We start from the raw sequence: 19,997 nt of genomic DNA, 5'->3' as shown, positions 1-19,997 counted from the left end.
TAAACTTGAATAACTGCTGTTTTTATTTACTTTAATTTCACCAAGAAAAAACAACAACACAGAAAAACACATTTTACAATCATTGTGGCGCAGTGGGTAGCACTATTGCCTCACTGCAAGAAAGTCGCTGGCTTGAGCCCCAGCTGGGTCATTTCTGTGTGGAGTTTGCATGTTCTCCCCGTGTTCGCATGGGTTTCCTCCAGGTGCTTTGATTTCCCCCACAATCCATAGACATGCGGTATAGGTGAGTTGGGTAAGCTAAATTGGCCATAGTGTATGAGTATGAATGGAAGAGTGTATGGATGTTTCCCAGTGTTAGGTTGCAGCTGGAAGGATAACCGCTCCGTAAAACATATTCTGGATAAGCAGGCGGTTCATTCCACTGTGGTGACCCCTTATTAAAAGAGGGACCAAGCCGAAAATAAAATAAATGAATAAATAAAGTACATTTTCATATAGAGAAAAAGTTAAAAGATCACTTGAATTTTTTCATTATGCATGAATTCACAATTTATTTGTAAATGTTTGAGTAAAAAGTCATTTTTGTTTTATTGTGTTAACTACTACTGATGACATTTCTTCAGAATTTAAAACAAAACTACATTTTTTAAATGGAGATAATTGAAATAATGAATAAAAATAAAAATAAAAATTAATAGAGGTGACTACAAGACCACATCAAACAATATTCCCATTTCCTTGGATTTTTAATTTATTGTTATGTGTTGAAGTAAAACATGATTTTTGTTTAGTTCTGTAATATATAGATTACATACATGTTTTTGCATAAACACAACACCAATGTTTTCAGACGTATTAAAAATAAAAATCTGGTGAAATAACCCTGACTTCCTATCAGTCGTTCAGAAGTTCAGAATCCCCCTCTGTTGTTTCAACATCTTTGTTTCCACCTATAGGGAACAAGGATTGCATACAGTATGTATATTTTTACTGAAGTCCATAACAAATTTAGTAAATCCTTTAAGATATGTAATGTGGTCTGTTACATTGTTAAAGATTGTTGTAAATGACAAAGTATTTAACTGTAATATGAACTGAATTTTACCAAAGAACAGTTGTTATACAGAATGTTACTGTATTTTAATGTTGCATTGTGAAAATTACTTTTTTTTAAAAAGATATTCAATACTGTAAATACATACAAAGAAAGGTAAATGGTGCTGTAAATGTAAATACAGCATTTTTGCTGTAATTGATTTATACAGTAAGTTACTAGAAAACTAAACTGTAATATGAACTGAATTTTACTGTAGGACAGTTATGCAGTATGTTATTGTATTTTCAAGTGTCATTGTGAAAATTGCTGCATATTTTTACAGTAAAGATATACAATACTGCAATACAGCAAGATAAACGGTGCTGTAAATGTAAACACAGTATTATAACTGTAATTGATTTACAGTAAGTTACTGGCGAACTAGGGCAGCACAATGGCGTAGTGGGTAGCACGGCAAGACGTTTGCTAGTTCGAGCCCCGGTTGGGTCAGTTAACATATCTGTGTGGAGTTTGTAAGTTCTCCCTGTGTTTGTGTGGGTTTCCTCTGGGTGCTCCAGTTTCCCCCATAAGTCCAAAGACATGCGCTAAAGGTGAATTGTTCATAGTGTATGTCCTGGTCCTCTAGGTGTGTCGTAAAAATTGGATGACATGGTGGTGGCTTAATGTCAACTTCGACATAAACGGCCCTGGGAGTGAATAAGTAAGAACTGGTGAACTGCTGCCAGTAAGTTACTGTAGATTCTACGGGAAATTGTTAACAATTGCTATACTTTTTGGGACATTTGCTTCCACAACATAAGTAATACAAGGCATAAACACACATAACTGAAGTGTTTTATGTGGACTATTATTTTTTAAACCATTTAATGGCGGAAAAGCTATGCAATACACCTTTCAAGTGCCCCTATTCTGCATTATAAAAGGTCATATTTTGGTTTTGGGGGTTTCCAATAACAGGCTGAAATGTCTTTCATTGCCTTATACAGTAATATACATTTAATTTGACCTAATTATCCTAATAACTTCTATATATGTATATGATTTATTCAGCGATTCATTCAGATTCACAGCTGAATTTTTTTCTCTAGAATTTTACCTCCGAGATGCAATGCAACTGTCAGAATCCCACTCTATTTGCAGGGCTTGTCAACGGGCCGCATGCATGGCTTGTTAACCTCGGCCCATGCCACTGAACAGAGAACAGATTTAACACAATCAGGGATGAAATGTCACAGTCACCCATTATAGGCAGACCCTGGAAATTAGATTTTAGAAATGAGTCCATTTGGATGTTGCTCTCTACCTAAACCCCCTGAATCCCCCTGCATGTCCCGCTACAGGGCGGCCTGTGATTCAATTTTCCTTTGTTATAGTCAGGCTCATTTTCAGCCGTCTTCTTTTTTTGCTCGCTCTCATCTTTTAAGGTGGTCATGGCTTAAATGTCTTGATTCCTAGAAGTGAAGCACATAGGGGTGGACATCAGAGATCAATGTCCTTTGCAATGCCTAAACACATTTGGCACAAAATGACCTCCATTATCTTTCTCTCAATGGCCTGAACATAAAGGTTTCTGTGCAGTGTATAAAACTGAAAAAGAAGACAACGGGTGCATTTCAGCAATGTATTGTATAAATGCAATTTTATAAAATTATGTTCAGATTAGTTCACACCACGGTGCATAAATAATTACAAATATGAGGTAAAATATTACAGTAAATACAAATATATTTGATGTTATGTTATTAATGAATGTTGAATGTGACTTTTTTTGCATTAAAAATATTTTTGGTGTTCATTACGGTGTGGCGACCCCTGATAAATAAAGGGACTAAGCTGAGGGAAAATAAATGAATAAAAAGTATTTTTCATTTTTAGTTTATGTAAACTGTTATAGTATAGTAAAAATATATAACAGTAAATTATGATAGCATGCTGATGTCAAGAAATTATATTTTATTGTAGAGTGTAACTCAAATTATAAATAAGAGCTATCCAACCAAGAAGATTTGTGTATAAAACATGGTTTCTAATAGAAATCCAAACATAGATTTCTTGGCTAAAACAAGGCTACAATTTGGCTGTAAGGAAAAATTAAATAGACGTCTAACAATAGTATAAAACATAGACTATTCTTTATATAGACAGACTTCAAATGTAGTCATTCCTTCCTGTCTATTTGATGAATAATCTATTTATGGACTAGTGTTAGATGTCTAGATTTTTACCTAAAACTTAGCCTTTGTATCTGTTACAATTATCAGCATTCTATTCCATACAGATTGCTGGAAGACTACAATCCCATCACCATATGGACTACAAATTCTGTCATGCACCACAAACACACATCTGTTCCAGTTTTCCAGTTGTAGAGCTGAGGTTTCGAGTGATTTAAGGGAGCGTTGAGAGTTACAGACTAGCATGAATCCAGGGTAATGCAGTTATAAATATTAGTTTGTAAATGCTCTGTTTTTGTAACGTGTTTTGTTTTGACACTGGTCTGACATTCGAATGAACTGTGAATAAATATTGTCTTGTTTTTGGTCATAAAACATCATTAAAATACATCAAATCATAATTTTAGAGAATTTTTTCAAGACGGGATTCAAACTAGGGCCATTTGCAGTAGAGGTCTGCATTACCGTGGCTGTCCCGCGGGCGCCGCAGGACTCGACCAGATAAATTTCAGAATAAATCGCGGGAGCGGTCGGTAACGGGTTTAATTTGGGACGGGAGCAGGCTGTCTAGCAATATCGCGGATATTGCTATGCGAATGAGAGAGAGAGAGAGAGAGAGAGAGAGAGAGAGAGAGAGAGAGATAGCTTTGCCTGTGTGTGTGCTTGGTGCTTGTGTGTGTGTATGTTAGTGCGCGTGCGCGCGAATGAGAGAGAGAGAGAGAGAGCTTTCGCAGATAGAAAAACACACTCGGGCCAGTTCCGGCTAGATTCTCGCCTGCCAGAGACTTACCTCTCAGCCCGGCTCCGGCTGCCGGACTCCGGATGCTTGTGGACTCACTGCCCGATTCCTGTCTGGACTGTATAGCTGGGGGATTTTCGGTTTTGTTCTCCCCCGCTCTTTAGCGGGATCGGGCACGGCGGGCAGAAAACGGGGCGGGTAGGGCAGCGGGACAATAAATTCTTAGTATAAGCGGGAGCGGTCGGGTTCGGGCTAAAACCTGGCGGGTGCAGGCGGGAGCGGGATTCAAAATTTAGTCCCGCGCAGATCTCTAATTTGCAGCACAGTTACTCTGTCCACATACACAGCCCACTAGGCTCTTAATCACGTAACCTGGTTGTTTCGAATCACCTTAATCACAAGACTTTGGGTGTTTCGAATCATCTTAAAGCTGTCGTCACATTAGAGTTTAAGCATACGATATTCTGTCGTGCAGCGCTGCGAAAAGGGCGGGATTTAACAAGCTTACTAGACATTTAAAAAAAGCGAGCAATTGCTCCATGTTTTAAATTTCTGTCCAGAGATGTCATGTTTTGATCCTCGATTGATCTCACGCAGTCAAGCGATGCGATTTCGCAGGTCAGAGTTCACCAAGCTTGAATTTTGCACCTTAGCAACCTGGGAAACTTGACGCTTGACTCTGTGTTTTTAGGTCTGACACATTCGCCCGCATATGAATGGAAGTCTATAGGAGGAAAAGCCCAGTGTGACCGCAGCTTAATCATGTGACCTGGGCATTTAAATCACCTTATTCACATAACCTGGGTGTTTTAAATTACCTTAATCACATGACCAAAGTGTTTGGAATCACCTTAATCATGTGATCTGGACGTTTTAAATCACCTAAATCTTATGACCTGGATGCTTGACCATTCTTGTAATAAACTGCACATGGATCATTTACTCCATTGACAGCGTCCCTCACATGATAGTTTTAGTCAAGCCATCAATTAGACATGTTTTAAAAAAAGTTTGCTGGGATTATAGGAAGTGAATGACACAAACTTTTTAGAAGTAATTAAAATATCTTTATGCTAGTAACATACTGAAATGCTAGATAAAATTCACTGCGCGCGTTATATTCATAATATGGTGCTTTTTAAGAGCTTAAAAACCACTAAACGTAAATAAATAATGACAGGATGTTCCTTTCCATCCAGCCTCAGTAGTTAAAGCATTTTTTCCCTATATGCTCCAACTTAGGGTCTGATGCAAGTGTGATATTGCGAAGTTGAGAGACAAGACTGCTGAACTGGTTCTCACATTTACTTCACTAGCTCATTGGGTGTCTACATGCATAAATTCACATTATTCATACCCAAGTTAAAGGCACAGCCAAACTCCCTTTAGATTTTTCTATTAAAAGAAAAAAAAGCTTAGTGCAAGAGAACGTGATTACGTCCCATAAAGAAGAATGACAAAGGAGGTAATTTTGGCTGTGCCTAGTCTACACCTGTTCAGTAATTAACAAAGTCTATAAAGGTACGGTCGCAAATTAGCTTGGCACACAACACTAGGGTATGCTAAATTATTTAATCACACCTCACAGGACTTTGCCAGCACACAGGAATTCCCCATTGGGTTTCTGAGAATTGACTCCCCTGGTAGTGATTTTAACAGACACACACACACACACACAGCCACGCAAAACTCCCTCTCTATCTTGATCCTTTTTTCGGCTGATAGATAGAGTGTGTATGCGATTTCCCCTGCTGGTCTGATGCCTACTAGCTGTTTTATTTATTCATGGCCACATAATGCGGTAGCTGCAGTAGTAGGTCTAAAACGAGCGTCTGGTTCGCTGCAGTGGAGCTTAAACTACTCTAATAGTAATGTTCTGCTCAATGTGCTACAGAAACAGCAGCGGGAGAGGTGCCACTCAGTAATGCGACTGGCATTCTGCACGATTTCGCTTCGTCTATTTCAAGACTAGTGGAAAGAAATGAGGTCCCCCTCTACATGTGCCCTCTATTGCTCAAGCATTGCACTCAGTCATATCCCTCTTGTCATGTTCAAAAGGAAATGTAATTGATTTAACCTTGGGGGCCTCTATAAAATAGAAATGGGGTGAGAAAGATGGTCATCTCTAACATACGCCATCACCGTGTGCATGAGTGGCATTATATTGACTTTGACCATCTTAAATTCTCCTTTCTCAGCACTTTTTTTATTAGAGGTGGTCAATAAACGAGTGATGCTTGTTTACTTTGTGAATGATCGAGGGTTTCAGTATTTACAGCTGGGTACAGAATATGGGGTGACTTTTAACTTCTTTGTTTTGTACTTTTTAACTATTGTAAACAGGGAGTTTGTTCATTCATTATTAAGCCATAACTCAAATATCAAACAGCAGGAATGTAAATGTAAAACTTAGAACAACTTATCATGCCACATATCATGCTGGGAATAAACAATGCATTTTTTTTCTTTAACATACAAATGCCTAATCAGTATATTATTACATCACTGGTAACTGTGTAGTTACAACCCTAGTCTGAAGTAGTAGCAAATGGTGTTACTAGAACTGAAACCGATTTCAGTTCCTGCAAACTTACATAGAAAGTGAGTATTTCCACCAACAGTTCTAGGAATTGTGAAAAGGTTCCTCTATTCTGAAATCCCTTTAGGTGACTGGTAACCTGAAAGATTTTGTGGATTACAGGCATTGCCAATTTTCAGACCTTAAAGTGTCTTGAACACTTCCAGTTGCCAAGCATACACTCTCAAGCAACCAAGGCTTCAAGTGAGGAGGAAAGATTTCATTAAAGGAACTGAGGTTTGCCACCTTTCAGACCTGAAACAGCCTGAAACACTTCCTGTCATGTACGTGAACTCTCAAGTTGACCATGGTGGAGGTGTGTAGGTACTGTAAAAACAGTGAAAGATTTAGTTTTTGAATAAAAAATAATAAAAATTTTGCCAGCTTTCAGACCTGAAAAAGCCCTGCACATTTTCTGCCATGTACATGAACTTTCAAGTTGCCCATGGTGGAGGTGTGTGGGTACTGTAAAAAGGGGGAAAGATTAAATTTTTGCATTAAAGAAAGTGAGATTTGCCACCTTTTAGACCTGAAACAGTCTTGCACACTTCCTGCCATGCATGTACATGAAGTCTTAAGTGGCCCAGGCCGGAAGTGTGTGGGTACTGTAAAGGAAGGAGGATTTAATTTTTGCACTAAAGAGACTGAGATTTGTCACCTTTTAGACCTGGAACAGCCTTGCACTATTCCTGCCACGTAGATGAACTCTCAAGTGGCCAAGACCGGAATTGTGGATGTTGAAAAAAGGGAAAGATTCAGGGACCATTTACACAACAACTTTTTGGTCAAAACCAGAATTTTTAAAATGTGTTATACCTGTTCGTTGATGTTCACTGAAAATGCATAAAACTTAAAATGAGTTACAATATGGAATTTATTTGAAATTGTAGACATTGAGTGTGTGTGTGTAAACACCTGAAAAATATAATCAATGACACGGACATCATGCACGTGCATAGAACATGTTTAAGGTAAAAACAACTGTGAAACCAACACAACAATGCAGAGCCGGCCCAAGGCATAAGCGAGCTAAGCGGCTGCTTAGGGCCCCATGGCCACCAGGGGGCCCCCAAGAGTGCATTAAATTATTAACTTTCGTTTTTGTTTAAGTTTGTTGGAGAATTTGGTTATAGATTATGGGTGGGGCAAATATATCAATATGCTCTGGCGCCAATAATCGATATTTATCTAAAATTTACAAAAGATCTGAATTAATTAATCTAATCTGACTGCAGCCATTTACCGCTGTGGCCACCAGGTGGCTCTTCCCGTAATGGTGGATCAACAATACATCAGAGACGCACCAGCCTTCTTAACCACTGACATATGAGCGATTGCAATTGTGAAACTTCATACAGGAATATGGGCTCACACTATTTAATTCCGCCAAAATATATAAAGATATCAATAGGACAAGAACACATAATTTGAAGGGTTTTTCATTTATTTAACCCTTGCAGACTTTTGCAAAGTCTTGTAGATGGTATTTTTGCTGAAAATATTAGATAAATTAAAAAGAAAAACTTAAAAATAATGCTCTTTTTAAACTGACGAGTAAATAACTAATGTTCTCCACTGCTGGAGGAATTATAAGTGCTCAGAGGAGTCTGTGCTCACTTGAAGAAAATATATTAATCTAGTGGCAATGCAAAATTTTGCATGAATAAAAATAAACCAGGGCTATGCATAAAATACATCAAATAGGTTGGACAAGTTGTAATAAATGTCTTTAGTTTATAGAAAACTAGAAAGCAATAAATTGCTATTTTAACTGTTTTCTAACATGCACAGTTGAAGTCAGAATTGTTAGCCCCCCTGAATTATTTGCCCCCATTTACTTTTTCTCTAATTTCTGTTTAACAGAGAGCAGATTTTTTTTCAACACATTTGTAAACATAATCGTTTTAATAACTCATTTCTAATAACTGATTTATTTTATTTTTGTCATGATGACAGTAAATAATATTTGACTAGATATTCTTCAAGACACTTCTATACAGCTTAAAGTGTCATTTAAAGGCTTAACTAGGTTAATTGTGATGCTGCTGCTCTGACTAATTTAGAGATGCGCCCTCTATCTCTGCATTTTTAAGCTTGTTGAACAGTTGTGTGCTTTTATACACAGTTGCAATACTATAAACATGTGCTTTTAATGAAAGAAATGCATCTTATAACTTTTTGATGCATTTTTTACTCTTCATTTGCAAAAATTTTTATATATCATGGTTGGTTTTCTTGTGATCAAATTTCACAGCCATGTACTATGAATCATTGACAGTTGGTAAATACTGCAAAAATTCTTTCCTTTTTTTTGTTTTTGTCTTGTTTCTAGTCCAAATATGTTAAAAATCTTAAAGAATAAACATTTTCTAGACAGATTTTCTGTGGAACATGCTTCTTGATTTAATTTGATTTTGATTTAAAGTGATTTTTTTAGATATTTGAACTAGAAAATACAAAAAGTATATGTAAGAAAAAAAGCATATTTTATAATGTAAGCAACACAGCTACAGCAAATAAAATTGATAACGCGTGTTTAAATTTAAAGTGTGCAAATAATCAAGGATTAACGATAATTTATCATATTGTCTGCACCAAGGGGGCCCCAAATAAAATTCTGCTTAGGGCCCCCTAAAGGCTTGGGCCGGCCCTGCAACAATGGCAGTATGTGGTAGTGTTGTTGTTGCTCGAGTGTTTGCTTATGGTTCCTCAGAAAAGTGTGGACTTACTTCACATTGCACTAAACAGCAGAGATGCATCATATATACATGAAAAAATGATGCGTCATATCACTTTCATACAGTAGATATTGTTTACTAGCAATGTGATAGCATTGAATACCGTTTTAGCATACATATAATAAAATATTTTTAGCAGTTTTTGTGGATATGTAAATATGGATCATTTTAAACTTTGTCTTGAAAAATGTGACTATTTTTTTAAACTTCAGACAAAACCTTTTCTGTTTTTGGCAACATACAGTAGTTGTTGTGTAAACCTACAATTAATGCCATAGCATTTAAGGGTGCTTTCACATCTGTAGTTCGCTTCATTTGGACCTGACCAAGAGCAATAAATGATACATTGTAGCATTTTCTGCAGTTTTTGGGTCCTTTTCACGTAACACTGATTGCTTTGGTCCGAATTAGTTGAAAAGAACCAAAATGCAGTGATCTGACAAAACCCAATTCACTCATTGGCCAGATGTTGTTGAACATATTTCCTAAACTGCTTTTTGATTAGTCAGAATTCACGTGTGGGAAAATGCCAATGGAACTCATGCAAGTAACAAACCGGCAGACACAAAATGTTGCGTTTGACTATAGAGCTACGACTGTGCTGACTGATTGTATCCTTGCTCATAGTATTCTATATAGTTGGTATACATCACTTAAAAACTATACATTTCGAGAATGAGTCGCATCTGAAAAACAATGTTTTAAAGCATTACAAATTATGAATTATTGAATTAATTTAGCTAAACTGAAAATCTTCCAGAAATATTATCAATGATCCATCATGTTTTTCCTTCTCTCTCTCTCTCCTTCACATTCCATATAGCACAGCATATTGGCCTACGGCAGCTGGATTAGTACAAAAAAGCACAGTACTTTTTGCCGTTGGGTCTGTTTTAATTCAGATCATAATCTCACCACAAACGAAACCACTCCAGGGTTCGTTTGAAAGTGTTCCGAGACCACCTCTTCAAGTAAGTTCCATGTACTTAAACTCTAAAGTGGCCAAAGCCAGAAACCAGTTGTTCCCTACAATTAAAGCAAACAGATGCTAACATTTCTTAATTAATATTCAACACACATACTGTTTAAATAAACTATTTTTAAGGGGAGAATGTAATATAATTGATGACGGATGGTCTCTCGTCTGTGATCAGCAATAAATAGACAGATGTCACTACTTGCCTTATCTCTGTTTTGGAAGAATCCCCCTTTCCACCCCATTTCCTCCTTTTCCTCCTTCACCAAGTGGAGCTCTCAAGATCTACCCGATCTCTGACCCCCTTTATGCTAAATAACCAGGCAGGAGCCCTGATCTCCGAGCTCAGGGTTCTCCCCCGGGACACCATGCCTAATCTGCAAATCATGTCAAGCTGTATCTACGGGCCCTATCATACACCCGGCGCAGTGTGGCGCAAGACGCGGTGCAATAGTCTTTTGGTAGTTTCAGCTTGGCGCAAGAGTCGTTTTGAGGCGTTGCGTCACGCTGTTTAAATAGCAAATGCATTAGCGCTCATTTGTGCGCCCATAGGCCTTCTGGTCTAAAAAGGAAGGCGTTCTGAGGCGGACCGCTGGCGTGTTGCTATTTTGAGAAACTATAATAGATTTTTCATTAGACCAAAACTAACCCGGTCTAAACTCTGGTGCAGAGTTGCGCCTCGCTTACGCTCTGCTTAATACACACAAGAGAGCAATAGGCAAATATCTTTACATATGAAAAAATGTAAATATTAAGGATATATATAGGATATAATAAAAATAGATATAGGATATAAATATAAAGGATTAAAATATTACAAAACACATTATTTTCTGGCCTACATAAATATGAAAAATCACGGCTTTTATGTCTTCTTCATCTCGGGAGGCTTTTTCAGTTCATTCATAACAATTTGCTTTTGTATAATGTTATTATTATCAGCAGTATTATTTATTATATTCATATTTATATTTGTTTTATTAAAAACAAGCTTAGATTTGCCCACCTGGTTTTAGACCATATGGGGCACAGCATGTGTTTTAGGATAATACTCGTTATTATTGTTCATTTATTCGCTTGCTGGAAATTAGAACTAAATTTAGAAATAGTTTTAAAACGAATATTTGCGCTTAACAAACTAAAGTATTTATTTATAGACTAATTATAGACTAAACGCAGTAGATGCTCTGTTTAACAGTTTTCTGTTAAAAAAAAATGTTAACTGTTAACTGTTTGCTTGTGAAATGCTCATTTTTTCTACTTTGACTTACTTTGCGTCCTGTAAATAGCGAATGCGCTCTTGGCGCGACGCAGCTGACTCTTAAAGGGAATGGGATATGAGACTCTAATTGGTTTATTCTCAAAACACACCTATAACTCATTAAGAAAATTAACTCAACCCTTTTAGACCATGCTCCACGGCGCAAGGCAGATTTCCCGTCCTTAAATTAGCAAAAACGCGTCCTGACACGCCCTGAAAGCGTTTGCGCCCTGCGTTTTGCGCTCTGCGCATGGACCATCAAAATAGAGCCCTTAGTGTGAACTCTTTAAATCAGATAAAAACTCAGAAATTTTGAGAGGGGTCTGGATGCAGACTTGGTGCAGTGCAATCTGAGCTGCATCCAACTTTAATGAGCTCACCTTACCCTAGCCTTCACAGTGATGTCACTCACTCCTTTGAGTGCATTGTGATCTCAGCTTGCATCATAAGGGCTGCATCCAGTTCACACAAGGGTTTTAAAGGAAATGGACTTTGCTGTTTTTCAGGTCTGGGACACTTACTTTTTGCAACTTCCGCTTTTAAATGGCCAAGGGCCATGGCTGCAACTGTGAGTATTAGGACTGGCATTTAGGTGTAGTCAAGCAACTTTGATGCTGGGACTCGGAACAGTTTTAAATAGCAAAGATGAGATGTCAACTCTCCATGCAATCATGGAGTAAACCTAAAGCCAGATTAACGTAAGACATGTTCTTATTTGCAAACATCTGAAGGTGTTTTTGTTCTGGAATCATACTTCTGTTGAAGAACAAACACTAGCCATTGTAGATTATTCCATTGAGATTTTTACGGCTACACATTAGAACAGGAAATAAGTGTGTTTTAGTACAGTGTTTTGTCTGCATCAGCAAACAAATGCACACATACTTTATAAGTACAACTTCTTTTCAGCCCCTAATGACAAATTGTATTGCTTGATTGCCACATAACACGGACATGAAATGAAAACACCAGCTTGTTTCACATTTATAAATGCTTCTTGTAATCCTATATTATTATGCCATGAGCGGTGCTTAAAAATGGCATGCACATAATTGACCGTGGCAACATCCATGACACAGACAGAGACAGGTAAGATAATGCTTTGTAGTTCTATTACACAGATGCCATAATGTTTATTTCGAACAGCATAAAGTGTCACGCAAACTTAAAAGCATCCAGGCCTGTGTACGCATTCTTTGAGACAAAATGAAACACAGAAAGATTCTTTGAACTGTAGGAAGCAAAACCTGAATTATTGAACAAACAGCTTTTTGTTACATTTAGATCTGACATCTTTGAAATATTCATTCATGAGAAAACCAAGGCATGACTTCAACCCAAGCATCCCATGAATTCCTAATAGGAAGTGACACTCTTTACTCCAGTGCAGCTGCAGTAACACATGCTTCAAGAGGGATGTTGGACAATCGCTTCAGACCATTAGCAACAGAAAGCAGAGAGTTGATCAGAGATCCACTGTTACGATCCCGGTCCTGCTCTATCGTGTCGGGTTTTGGCATTGCATGAGCGCTGCACCACCTGGCTCTCCTGATGCATGACCTTTGCTTTTTGGCAGGCTGGGTGCAGCTCTCGCCATGGGGTTGCGGAGGCCAGCAGCAGTCCTCCATTCATCTAGTATTACTGCCTGTGGACTGCAGGTTCCAGAACCTCCCTTCACTCCTAGTCAAGTCAGCAGGCATCTCCCTCACACACTCAGCACTTCCTTCCTAATTAGAGCTCAATCATTATGACATTATAAGCTATTTAAAGCTTATAAAGTACTACGGTTTTGAGATTTCACATTGGGTGTAAAGTGGCAACCCAAACAAGTATCAAGTCCTATGTGTATTTAATGGAGCTTTTGTCATATTCTGTTGTATTGTATAGTTTTTCTTATGGTTTTTCAAGGTCTTCAGACTGGAATCTGGCTAATTTTGATAATTCATGAATGACTGTTATGGTTATGAATGGAGAAAGCATCCACAGTACGTTGACATGCGGTTTCTTTGCAGTTTTATTTAAGAGAGTTCATTTAAAAAGGTCCAACAAGACTTGGAAATCTCAGGCAATGAATAGGAAAATAAAAACCTAGTGCAAAATTTATTTGGGAACACAAATAAACTGAGAGAACAAGAACCTAAGGGAATTTAGTAATTAACCAACAAGTAACAGTAAAAAACTACAAGTTTTGCTGTGTGCTTTAATAATTTATAATAGTTTTAAAAATATATATATATTTAGGCTGCTACCTGAACATATATAAAATTAAAGTTAATTATATTTACTTTTATTAAAGTAGCAATATCACATGGAACATCTATATATACAGTGGGTGACACTTTAAAAGAAACATTACCGCCCTGACTTATACCGCCACTGCACTAAAGGAATAAGAACATGAGATGCGAACGGACAAAAATATACAGTAGCTGTAAATAGCCTACAACTTTTAAATGAAAATGAAACAATGAAACAAAGCATTATAATTCCTTCATTAATCATTAAAAAACTTGTTAACAAGTTCTATTATTGTAAACTTGTTAAGTGAAATGAGGATTCATTTTGGAAAATTACAGAATTAAAAGACAAATAAAATGAAAGTACAACCATACAAATAAGTAGACCTAAATAAATAAATAAAGCAGCGCTTTAGCCTAATTTTAGAGAGATTTACAGTATATATTATTTTAAAGTGGTAGGACTAAGACAGTCAATAAGTAAGCTTTTTCATTTTCGTTGTTGATTATATTTTATATCTTATTTTATGTCTCAATTATTGTACATAAATAATAAATGAATCATTAAATAGGCCTAAATATATGTTTATTTAAAGATATTACCTGCGAAACACAGAGAAACGGCATAGTCTCAAGAGCTCAAGTTGAATGCTACTTCAAAAGCATAAAATAAATTGACTTACTAAAATTATAATATTTTAATAATTATTTTTATTTATATTAACGCAGGACATAAATAAAGTCCCGCAAGTTCATTTTTATTAATTTAGTTTCAGTTCAGTTCAGTTTTCAAAAAGTCACAGTTCTCCTTCGAAATTATAATAGTTTTTTTTTGTTTTTTTACTTTTAAAACTAATGGCTCAGTATTTTTTGTGTTTTAATTTTAATTTTAGTCGCCTTGCATATGCATGTGAAAAATAATGCACACATAGAAGTATAAAAAAGAAAAATGCAGTTTAAAAAAACTTAAACAAGTTTTAGCTAATTCATCAAAATTAGTAACATTAAAATACACCCAAAGTATAACAAGGAACACTTCGTCAAAAGTCTGTCTATAAAGGCTATTTTTATATAGGCCTACTGTAATTGAAAAGAAAGCTGCAACATGGGCTGTATTATTTTAATTCTAGCCTTTTTTAAAATTTTAATTCATTTCAATAGTATTTATCTAGTAATGTTATATAGTAATATTTTCTATTAAAATTCAGCATCAAAAAGAGCTATTATTAGAGCTTTTCTGTGGTGTCAGTGATTCATGTTTATTTGTGGATAACACACAGTGGCATTCACTATCCCTGTGGTCAGGGACATGATGCAGGTCAGGGCCTGCAGTGGTTTATTTGATTTCTCCTGTGACAGAAACTCAGAGTGACAATTAGATTCTGCGTCTACCACCATGGCAGTTGCCCAAATCGGGAATTCATTATAATTTGTATTGCTTTAGACATTCCTATCACCTGCCAACATCGAGATATCACGGCTCCTTCGATCTTGTGTCTGAAATTCAATTTCATGTCAATTTTACCTTGTGTGACTGCCACGAACCGGTGCGTCGCAAGACACCTGCATCCATCTTTCTATGGAGTTTCTCCAACCGAGGCTTAATTGTGCACTTGTCATTAAACAGTGAAAAAAGTAGGCACCACAGTTACAAATGATCTAAATCACCAATGACTGGCATGCTTAATTTAGAGGCCAACAACATCAAACACAAGCAGCCTCATTAGGCAAATCAGAAAAGTGCCAGGTAACTAATGGCAATTCATTATTTATACACAACTTACTTTCAAAAAGTTCGTTAGCGCAGTTTTAAGTGGGCATATCTAAAAGGTCACCATCCTTTGATGTCCCACCTCGCATTTGCGCAAATAAACATGAGCACGTCCCCCACCCACGTCCCCTAACAAACACAAAACTTACCTGTACTGGAGATGTTGGGGTTCTTATTGGTCAGAAGCACCAGGAAATCCTGACAGGTTTTCGCATCCAGAAGAGGGCTGTCATCAAGGCAGAGGTCAACAATGAGGGCCACAGCCTTCTCACAAAACATGTCCTGCTCCTCAGTGGCCACGGCACTCATTCTGTGAGCCCAAATCCCAATCGTTTTGTCCGTTTGTCATCTGGTGGTCGCAGTGCATGAAAAATCAATGCTACTACTTGTAGGTTCTGCAACTCTTGGATGTTCGCATGTGGGCGATTGTTTGTGCAGGTTTAATGAAGCAATAGTACCCCCAGGTGCTCTGGGAGCCAAAGTGCTGCATCGCTTCTCATCTAGATCTTCCTCTGAGCTACTGTTCAAACACAGGTCTTGGAGATTTTTGTGCCTAAGCCAGTTTTTTTGTCCACTCCCCTCCCCTCGTTCCTCCCTTCTCCTGTCATTCTCACATCGGATAGAGAAAAGTGAAGCTCCTCCTTCTTCAGTCCACTGCTCCTTTCTTGACCCTGATTTAGATGCTAGAGGCTTTTTTTTTTGTTATAGACTGTTCCCCAGCGTTTAAAGTTTCTATTATTTAGTCTGATGGAATACCAGCAATCTCCTCTTATGTTCTGGTGAAGGTTTTCTTGGGATGAGTGTTGTTCGGGTAGCTATTGATCGTCTGTTGATGCGTTTTTTTTTTTTTTGGTTGAGTAATGGAGAGCGAGGTACTTGAAGGGATCTCATTTCTTAGGCCCATGCACAATATCAACATTGCAGAACAAGAGTAAATGTCTCTTTTTCCTGTTAATAGAATATTCCATCATGGTCAGTGGTGCATTCGCTTTCAGTGTGGGAGGTGTGTATCTTAAAACTGGAACTGACATGCTGAGCCACATTGTTGGCAGTTTGCTTTAATTTATTTTGGGTTGGAATAGATTATTTTTCAACCCAGGCTCATTCTGAAAATGTGCCACTGTATACATTTCTGGAGATCGCAAAACACGTCCCCTAGGAGGTATGTTTTTTTGCATTTTTTATTTTCGCTAATTGACCAGGCCACTGTGTATGCTTTTTTTTCAGATCTTAAATTTCTTTTGCGAGTGCCATTCGTGCCTGCTGTTCTCATGTAAATCCACCGATCGACTGACACACTCTCCTCCTTCCTTAAACCCAACCAATAATGTTTTCAAAAGCACCAATTGACCCCTCCACCCACTTCCCTAAACCCAACTGTCAGATTTCAAAAGCAACCCAGAAAAAGAAAAGACCTTGCCTGATTTTTTACAACATTTTTAGATTTTACCACATTCTAACTGTGTTTTTTTTACTTTTTGGTCTCACCCGATTTCTGGAAACATTCTTCACTGGACTCGAACCCCGTCGTTGTGGTCAACTCCTCTCTGCGTCACAGATGTACATGGCGAACTAACTGGACAAACTGGTAACAGCGGGAAAGCCATTCATACGGAGGTTAGCGGTCAGCTGGTTAGCGTGAAAAGGAACGGCATCATACCGCCCTGTATCATTCATTTACGAACATACTTCTGGCTACATAATTTGCGGTCTCCAGAAATCTACATAGGGCTAAGTTTTCAGAAAGAGCCTATGTTGTTCTGTTTTTAATCACACATCCTTTCACGCATATGTTTAATTCATATATTGCAGATTTAATGCATATTTAGTATTTGTATTTAATGGGATGGCTTATGTAAAATTTAAATTTGCTGTTCATTTACACACCCTCAGGCTATTCAGAATGTGGGTGACTTTTTGTTAGTAAATGTTAGAATATTGTAGTATTTTTATTCTTGATGGTTCACAATGAACACAAACAGCGACAGGCACTTTGATAGTACACATATATAGGCAAAACTAAATTAATATATTACACCTGACATCAAGAGACAAAATAACTGATCTGTGCAAGAAACTGAATATTAGTTTTTAGCAATTTTAACTTTAATGACCCCTTTTACACAGCCTACAAATGGTCCTGAGCAAATACATGCCAATATGGAGCATTAGATTATGGAGATACATTTTTATCATTTACTTACTTTTGCTTGTCCTGGATGTAGATTAAAAAGTTTAAACATTATACAAACAGCATTTACAAACAGTATTTGCCTATTTCCATGTTTATTTCTTGATGCAAGCAACCTAAGTATTTATGCTAACAGAATGTTAAATAATCGATATGCTAACTCGTCAAAAACAATGTGCTGATACACTGCTTATTTATGCAATAGAAACTTCCTTGGAACACATGTTATCAAATCATAATCAAGTAATAGCATGCTAGCATTTGAACTTGTCACATGCCAATTCATGGAAACTTAGATAACACATGTTAGCCATGAGCCAAAACATATTAGAAATCTATGTGCTAATATTAATCAACACGTTATTAAAGAGCTCCTATTATGGGTTTTATAAAATGACCTTCCATGCAGTGTGTAACAGCACTAAGTGAATGGAAACATCCAACTGAGGTTTCTGAATCTAAAAGTGCGTCATGTTCAAAACTATTGATTCTTTAACGAAATTGTCAACTCAGAGTGAAATAAAGGAATCATGTTGGGTTCGGATCTTTCGCTTGAACGTGTCGACGTTGATAGGGTACATCACCAAATATAAAGTAGCCTATTGGATCCGTAAAAAGTGAACGTGCCTTTCCCTTCAGACACTAGCATGAGCGCGAAGAATCACAGGACTGATCATGAGAAAAATATGAAGATAACTCACAGATGGAGATTTGGCTGTGGGGAATACAGGGTTAAAGTTCATTTTCACAACAATGCCACAGTGTAGCCAACGGTGTGGTGTGTTTGCTCCTGTCATTTTTCAGATTTTTCAGCCGGCCGTTTGCTATTAGAGGAAGGAGCAGCAGAGACTATTATGTATGGGACTGTTGCAGTTTACATGGACCAGTTTCTTCTTCCTCCGCTTCATAACATATAAGTGTAATTATAATTGTTGCCTTGTTTTGTGTAGTGCAAAATGTGTGTTTAATTGGGTGTTTTAAGTTGTAATCGCCCCGCACAGCTTGTAATCACTTATTTATTATAGATCAGTGCTTGTACTGTATCTCTTGGGTTAAACCTTCATGGGTCTATTCACATATTGTGTCCAAAACCATGTTCCTTTAATGATTTAAATGCGTTTCTGAACTCAATACTCTGCCGCAAAAAAGGGGCTCTTTAATAGGTTACAGATGTTGTAACAACTTTTACAGCATGTTACAACATTGATGCACTGATCTGAAATATATTTTATTGTAATACGAGTATCCATCTTTCAGACTTATACAAAATATTATATAAACCATGTATGCTTTTATATATGACCTCCGTTGGTCATTCAAGACAATAGAAGCTTTTATTTTGACATTCGTTTATTGAAATAGGGTTATCAAATGTGTACTTTTTGGATGTTAGTTGAACATTCAGCTGCAGTTCAAAGCTATATCTTAGTTCCTAGGAAAGATGTGTAGTAAAAATCCTTTATTAAAAATTCACCAAGAGAGTAGAAGGGAGAGCAAGGACATGGCCTCACTGCCGCTCTGCCTAAAACTTTCATGTTTCCTTCTACAAAGCTTTCCTTTGCGCATAGAGAGAACCTGAAGCATTTGTGTTACTACGAAAGAGCTGAATTGAGAATACATTAAAGAGAGTTTGCTTCTCTCATTCAAAGGCAGTGGACTCAATTGAGACCCTCTAAGGGATGGAAAGGATGAATACTGACTAGAGATGAAAAGTATTGTGGTCGTTGAAAAGAAACCTGATGTCATGGTGTTCCTGAGCAAGCCAAAAACAGGAATTAAATGTTTCCTCGTGCCTTCCTTGAGAGATGAATATGCATAATTTATGTTTTTTGTGGTAATAATTACGGCTTTACAATTGTGATGAAAAATTTTTCTATAAAAAAAATATACACTTGGGTGGGTGTCGCTGTCACCTCACAGCAAGAAGGTCGCTAGTTTGAGCCCCAGCTGAGTAAGTTGGGATTTCTGTGTGGAGTTTGCATGTTCTCCCCGTGTTTGTGTGTTTCCTCTGGGTGCTCCGGTTTACCCCACAAGTCCAAAAACATGTGTAGTGTAGTTGAATTGGATAAGCTAAATTATCCGTAGTGTATGTGTGTGAATGAGTGTGTAGGGGTGTTTCCCAGTGATGGGTTGCAGCTGGAAGATCATTCACTGCTTAAAACATATGCTAGATAAGTTGGTAGTTCATTCTGCTGTGGCGACCCCGAATTAATAAAGGGACTAAGCTGAAAATAAAATAAATGAAAATAAGCAACATACTGAATTAAAAGAGATTGTTACACTGTAAAAAAAATGCTGCGTCCCACAATTCATT

The 19,997-nt window shown here is 37.2% G+C and overlaps 1 protein-coding gene across 1 annotated transcript in view; it reads right to left on the bottom strand.

The window, feature by feature from the left end:
- syt6b (synaptotagmin VIb) overlaps positions 1–16,113 on the bottom strand; it is an 89,286-nt gene extending 73,173 nt beyond the window's left edge. The window contains exon 1 of the mRNA XM_068224344.2: positions 15,642–16,113. Within this exon, the coding sequence (XP_068080445.2) occupies positions 15,642–15,801 (160 nt within the window). The 5' untranslated portion in view covers positions 15,802–16,113. The remainder of the gene's footprint in view (positions 1–15,641) is intronic.
- Positions 16,114–19,997: the final 3,884 nt, after the last annotated feature.

The sequence above is a fragment of the Danio rerio genome, chromosome 11 (assembly GCF_049306965.1).
Source record: "Danio rerio strain Tuebingen ecotype United States chromosome 11, GRCz12tu, whole genome shotgun sequence".
NCBI lineage: Eukaryota > Metazoa > Chordata > Actinopteri > Cypriniformes > Danionidae > Danio > Danio rerio.
This window is presented reverse-complemented; position numbering and strand designations above follow the sequence as displayed.